Genomic DNA, 6,857 nt, shown 5'->3' on the forward strand with positions numbered 1-6,857 from the left:
CCTTCCTCACCCAAAGACTGGAAGAAAACAGAGTAGCGGCACTCGTAGAGTGAGAAAAGATACTGGCGAACAGCAGGCAGACTGTGCAGCACCTCCAAGATCTCTGCACCCTTTATTACCTATAGAGAAACATATTTAAGACATTTAACAGCAGGTGATCAGCTGATTTACACATGCTTCTAAAAATGTGCAATGCAGTTTCCATCGATCACATCTTGTGAGTACACGCACTCGGTCCCTCTCCTACCTTTTCACGGAGGTCAGGCCTTTTGAGGGCGATCATGCAGACGTAGACAGTGTAGGTAACAAAGGTCTTGTAGTCCATGAGCTCATAGGAGGTGAAGGTGGAGACTGTGTCAAGGAAGAGCTCAGCAGCTTGCTTGAAATCTCTGATGGCAACACAGTACAGGCCCTGGTAGACCTTCAGGCGATTCCTCCTGTCCCAGTCTCCCCCCTCCTCAATAAGGCTGCAGAGAAAAAAAAAAGATGCATGGAGAGATGAGTATTGAAGAGACTGTTTGTGGAAATGTTTCAGAACAGACATGTTATAATGCCTTTACCTCTTGGCTTTCTCCGAGTTGCGTGTGATGAGGTCGCTATCCATGTAGAAGAGGCCGATCCTCAGCAGGTAGAAGACAATGTCTAGCCTGTGACCCAGAGCGACCGTCTTGTCATAGGTCTTCCTGAAGGCTGTTAGGGCGCCCTCCTGTGGATGCACATGACAAAAGCAGACAATGTCAGTGAATCTGCACCAACTTAGGGATGTACATGCAACATTACAGCCAACACAGAGAGCCTGTCACCCTAAAAAACTACGAAGCTGGCATTATGTGTAATCGTTTCAAGAGTATCACTTGCTTTAATAAAAGTAAAAAAAACAGCTGGAGCAAATAACTTTTGTAGTACTCTTGATTTTGGCTCTGATACAAAGTGGTATTTTCTGAAAAGGAAAGACATCGGTGAATTACACTTTCCTTCAAAAATGTACTACACACTCAGATGATTAGGCATTTGCCATAAACTTAAATGTGCACGCTGTAAAGTGTATGAATTTATTAACATATGAAGTGTGCAGCTTTCAGTGGGTTACTGTTGGTTTCTGTTACTAAATCTGTCCATTGCAGATCAAAGGAGGAATGCGGCTAAGTAAAGACTGTGTGGTAAAGCTGAATGACATTTCCTTTCAGCACTGACACTACAATGTGCACATCTGCATTAGTCACAGTGCAAAGGCTGTGATCAAATGTAATCAAATCACGTCAGTCACGTGAGTAAAACTCGTATTGCTTGATAGAAAAAGGGAAAGCAGCTAAATTAGAGTGTGCAAGAAGGAAAAACAATGGAGCCCGTCAGATATATAACATACTTTAATTTAATGACTTCTTGATTAATGGCTTAGCACACACTACATGCACAACAAATGACTAGTTATTCCAAGTATAGTGTTGACTGATTCCTTTATAACATGACCTTGAAGTATAACCTGAACTGAAAGGTGAGTACTGATGGTTGGAGACGGGGCAATTGATTTTCTTCATTTTTCCCTCCTATGGTCACAATAAGCACTTTAGCTATAATACATATTTGTTACTTCTGCAGAACCTATTACACACACATACACATATATATATATATATATATATATATACACACACATACATACATATATAGCTGTTGAGTGATGGGAAATCATACCTTGTCTCCAATTCTGATCAGGTATTCAGCTTTGGCCATCATGGCGTCTCGTATCTCACTCTCTCCCAGGTTCTTCTCCGCATCCTCCAACACATCGTCCAGACGCTTCAGCTCTTCCTCGTTGGCCTTCTTCATTTTACTCAGCAGGTCACCGTCAAGCTGCCACTTCAGGTCTTTACACAGACCCTCATAATAGGGCGCCATATCTGGAGAGAGAAACGAAATTACTCTAACGCCCGTCACATCTCTTTAAATCTCATATTGACCCTGGAGAGGTTTTAATTTGATTCTCTACAGAATAAAGTTGCTTTAATTATAAAATAACGCCGTATCTTTTGTGTCTTTCCCTGTAAAAACTAAGTGAGATGCAATATAAATCAAACAGAACTTGAAACATAGAGAATATAACTTGCTAATGTGTTTTGACAAACAACCCTTCTTCAAACTGCTTATGGGTTGGTGGCGTTTGCTTGTAACGTTAGCTAGCAATGCCAATTTTCCTACGATGAGCGTTATGCTAGTGTGGAAAACTTGTTTATTATTTTGCCAGCATCAATGAGAAAATTATACAACAGGTACAAAACGTATGTGCGCACAGTAACATGCATACGATGAGCAGGCTATAAAATCTGCCGTTACAAGTTCGATAGTGCCGTGAGATGCTAACTCACTGTTAGCTTTGATAGCGTCCATGAGCTCAGTCTTCACTTTAGCATCCTGTCGGTGACCGTCCATCGTCAGCAGGAACTTCAACTGTGCTATCCTCAGGTCGGGGTTCTTGGGCAGACCCTCCTCCTCCAAATTCTCCAGCGGCATTTTCACTCAAAAGTATACAAACAAACACGCAAACTGAGGGTTTTCTTTGTGTAGACGGAGTCTGTCGTTCGCTACTATCAGCTAGTCAACGATGACTACGGAAAACACTGGACTGTTGCTTCCGCCGGGGACTGACGTAGAGGGGAGACAAGAGCGGAGGACAGCCTGACATTTAATAACCAACTTCTCATTTACTGCCATCTGCTGGGCATGACTGTGAACAACACTTCAATTCAAAGTGATGTTTGCCAATGGGACGTTGACTGTGTCCCAACTCAATATCACAAACAGGTAGCCTATATAGTGTAGCCTACTGATCTTTATTATCTCCGCCAAGGAGGTTATGGTTTCAGGTTATGTACTGGTGTGTTTGCTTGTTTGTTTGTTTGTTTGTTTGTTTGTTTGTTTGTTTGTTTGTTTGTTTGTTTGTTTGTTTGTTTGTTTGTTTTTCATCAGGATTACGCAAAAAGTATAGAACCAATTTGCAACGAATTTGGTGGAGGGATTGGGCATGAGCCAGGGAAGAACACATTAAATTTGCTATGAATCAGAATTTTTTATGTGTTTTATGTGCTAGTGTTGTATTTAAGTACTGATTGTTATAGTGAAAATAATAATCAATAATAACAGCAGCAATGATAGCATCACCAATTATTATTATTATTATTATTATTATTATTATTAATAATAATAATAATCCCCCCACACACACATTTTATGTATGATGTGAAGGACATGTCCTTTTCAAAAATAAACTTCAGCTTGGTCTCAATTTAAAAGTAAAAAAAATGCTGTTCATCCAGGCCTGAAGTTTGACTGCATAGTTTCATCTGGCTTCAAAGAGACAGCTGGGTGTCATTTGCTTAGCAATGGAAATTTATGTGGTTCTTCCTGACAATATCGCCTAAAGGAAGCATATGGGGGGAAAAGTATCAGTCCTAGCACAGAACCCTGGAACTCCATGACTAACCTTTGTGTGCATGGAAAACCAGCCTAGTGCAGTTTCTTTAATGCCAATGTTATCAATGGTGTCAAATGCAGCTCTAAGATCTAATAAGACAAATATAAAGAATATAAAAATATAAAGAGGTCATGAGGGGATCATTGGTAACTTTTCACCAGAGAAGCTGTGTGACTGAAAGGGAAGAGCAGGCTAAGATGAATAGACAGACATTCATTTCTGCAGGAAAAAACATTTTAAAACCTGAAAAAAAAAACTCTGGTGAAGAACTATGGAGAACAGTCAATGAAAAAAATAATAACTATAAAAAATAACTGGTATGATCCTTGATGATCCTGACATTTTATTTAGGTATATTATACAAATGCTGATGGTAAAATCCATTAAATTCCACAGCTACATCATATGATTATGCATTTTCACTATTAATATTGATTTCTTTTCTGCAGATCAAAAACTGAGTTTACATAGTTTGCAATCCATTCCTTAACCCAGTAAAATAGTCCATAATCAAATCAAGCTGGATCAGATCGTCTGTCCAGCATTAACAGTAACATCAGTCCACAAGACAGATGAGTGACTCCAGCAGGGGAAGTTGTTGTCAGGTTGACATGGTAATTGCTGGTTGCTTCACTTTTGGTCAGAAAGTCTGAAAGGTTAATGATAACCAGCATGAAATACAGAGTCCATGCAGTCTGGACAATACTGTGAGGTCTGTACCAGTAGAGACAAAATGGAAACTTTGCTGCAACAGCTGGTAGGCATTTCTACTTTTCCTGTATAAACCCAACACTACGTTTTAGCCCTGACAAACTTTTAAGAACTGGGAAAACAGATGAAAAACATCACATAGAACAACAACAGCAAAAGTTTTTGAGTTTTGTTTTGGGGACTGATCTACCAAACAGATTTAGCTGAGTCATTGCACTTTGTTGGTTTCTGAGTTTCTTTGAAAACTTGTCATTCAATACAAAAATATTACAGCACTCAACACATTTACTACTGGAAAACCTTATAAAATAAAAAATGTATCTTGATATTTTGCAAGATATTGGGGCAATTCTTCATGCGAGACCAAGACACATTTTCTTTCTTAATAATGTTGAGTTAATAATTTTAAAAGCTACTTATCAGTTTAGTTTAATTTTGCCTAAATATATTTGCCTCATAGAAATACTGCATTTCTAGAAGATGTAATACTAACTAACTTTGTTCAACCATTTTTGCTCGAAATTAGGTTTTCATGGGATTCATTAAAACACAGGATCAAGGTGTGAAAGCACCTTAACATACCTTAAGAGAAGGTGTAATACTGAACATTGCACATTTGAACATTATGTGTAATCACTCCTGTGTCCTATTTCCGTTCCTCACTCTGCTCTGTAGACCCGTGGCAATGCTCTGATCCTCATCATTATTTTGGGAATTGGAGGAAGTTTTCAATCTGGCTACCACATCACTGGTTTAAGTTCTCCCTCACCGGTGAGATACAGCACTTAAAACATTTCTTTTCATCCTGTTGTTTGTTACTTCACCTCTCTCTCTTCAAACCCACTCAGATTTCCTGCCAGTTACCACCAGAGGCTGAGAGACAGTTGTTTGTATAATTGTGGCAGGGGCATCACTGTTCATATCTCACTGAGTTCAGGCCACAAACTGTTGCTTCCTTAAAACTTTCTGTGCAGTTCATACAGCGCTTCATCAACAGCAGCTGGTATGACAGATACGAAGAGCATCCGCCTGCACAGACCGTCACAATGATCTGGTCTCTTATTGTTTCCATGTATGCTGTCGGGGGACTCTTTGGTGCTGTCAGTGTCAAGTTTATCTCAGGAAGGTTGGGAAGGTGAGTAAAGACCTAACGCAGCATGTAGTCCTATAGTTTGACTGTCCTTATAAGACTCGAAGGGATGTATCTTCCTTTATCAGAAAAAAGGCGATGATCTGCAACAGCTTTATTGCCATCGTGGCAGCAGGGATCATGCTGACAAGTAAAGTGGCCAAATCTTATGAGATGATCATTGTTGCAAGGATTCTGTATGGCTACTCATCAGGTAAGTCAACAGGACTTGTTCTGCGACGTGCATAATAAAGTGATCACAAATACATCATGTTTTTGCCTGACTTATCAAAAATGTCTTTTATCTCCTGTGGGTTTGGGAACGAGCACCCACTTGATATACCTCGGAGAGATTTCACCCAGAAAGATAAGAGGCATGGTGACTCTGACCTCAGCCACCTTTGGGTCACTCGGCAAACTGTTTGCACAGTTTTGTGGGTTAAGGTAAACACTTATTGTCATTATGAATTTGAACACAACAGTCGAGGCCAAAAAAACTCAACGTACACTGAATATGCAAAATATTAGTGATACTTTTTCTTCAGTTCCTTCTCCAGTTATCGTGAGGAAAAATAAGATGAGATAAAGCAGAACTTTTAAGCTTTAAGACATACAGTACAGTGGCTTCAGAAAGTGTGCACCTCTCACCTCAATGTTATAACTGAGATGAGAGTTCCTTGGACGTCATGGTTTGGCTTTTGTCCTGACATGCAGTGTGAATTGTCTGACCGTATACAGGTGTGTGCCTTTCTAAACTATGTCCAATCAATTCAGTTTTCCACAAGTGGACTCTAAAAGCATTATGTCATTATGGGTAATTGAGTGTAGATTGATGGGCAAATTGGTAATTTTATCAATTCAAAATTAAATCTACAACACAAAGTGTGTTAAAAGCAAAGGGGTCTGAATACTTTCTGAAGCCACTGTAAGTGGTTTGCGCAAAAGGAGCTTCAACACAATATTAGAAAGTGTAAATAAATATGCAATTTTCTACAGTAAAAGCATTTAAACCAAGCTGTAACACTACACTTCATTTTGTTTTTTCAGTGAGATCCTCGGCCGTGAGGAGCTGTGGAATATCGTTCTCTGTGTCCCTGCATTTTTCTCAGTGGTTCATGTCATCGCGTTGCCTTTTCTCCCTGATGCTCCCAGATACTTATTCATAGAGAAAGATGACGATAAGGCATGCAAAAAAGGTTGGTATAAATCCCCATAGTCATAGTATTTGACCGAACAGCCTATCACAGAATGGGTATCAAACACTACTGTCCCTAATGATTCAGGAAACACAATACTACCAATGTATTAGATATATTTGAAGGATTGTCCTCAAAAATGGATTTAATTCATTTAAATTTGTAAACCAATTAGCTTAGTAGCATTAGAAGTAAAGGCGTTCAAGATATAAGAAGAAAGAAGAAAAAAGTCTATACTATGGTGTAACATTTTTATATGTGTGTCTCATGGTCTTTCTAACTCCAGCTCTCCAGAGTCTGTGGGGCCAAGGTGACTACAAACAGGAGATGGATGAGATGTCGGCTGAGC

The 6,857-nt window shown here is 39.4% G+C and overlaps 2 protein-coding genes across 2 annotated transcripts; one reads left to right on the forward strand and one right to left on the reverse strand.

The window, feature by feature from the left end:
• Nucleotides 1–10: 10 nt before the first annotated feature.
• LOC111663331 (26S proteasome non-ATPase regulatory subunit 6-like) lies at nucleotides 11–2,631 on the reverse strand (the record flags this gene model as incomplete). Its single annotated transcript, XM_023417497.2, has 5 exons — nucleotides 2,367–2,631; nucleotides 1,696–1,901; nucleotides 561–706; nucleotides 248–467; nucleotides 11–119 (listed from the first exon to the last, which is right to left on the reverse strand). Coding segments are annotated over exons 1-5 (826 nt in total), but the record flags the coding sequence as incomplete, so codon positions are not given.
• A 1,506-nt stretch (nucleotides 2,632–4,137) lies between these two features.
• Nucleotides 4,138–6,854, forward strand: LOC111663319 (solute carrier family 2, facilitated glucose transporter member 5-like; the record flags this gene model as incomplete). The annotated part of the gene is made up of 7 exons (XM_087176228.1): nucleotides 4,138–4,229; nucleotides 4,859–4,954; nucleotides 5,158–5,318; nucleotides 5,402–5,525; nucleotides 5,626–5,756; nucleotides 6,360–6,508; nucleotides 6,795–6,854. Coding segments are annotated over exons 1-7 (790 nt in total), but the record flags the coding sequence as incomplete, so codon positions are not given.
• Nucleotides 6,855–6,857: the final 3 nt, after the last annotated feature.

Source organism: Seriola lalandi, unplaced genomic scaffold (assembly GCF_002814215.2).
Source record: "Seriola lalandi dorsalis isolate HSWRI2012SDOR001 ecotype SW California unplaced genomic scaffold, Sedor1 jcf7180002000946, whole genome shotgun sequence".
NCBI classification, from domain to species: Eukaryota; Metazoa; Chordata; class Actinopteri; order Carangiformes; family Carangidae; genus Seriola; species Seriola lalandi.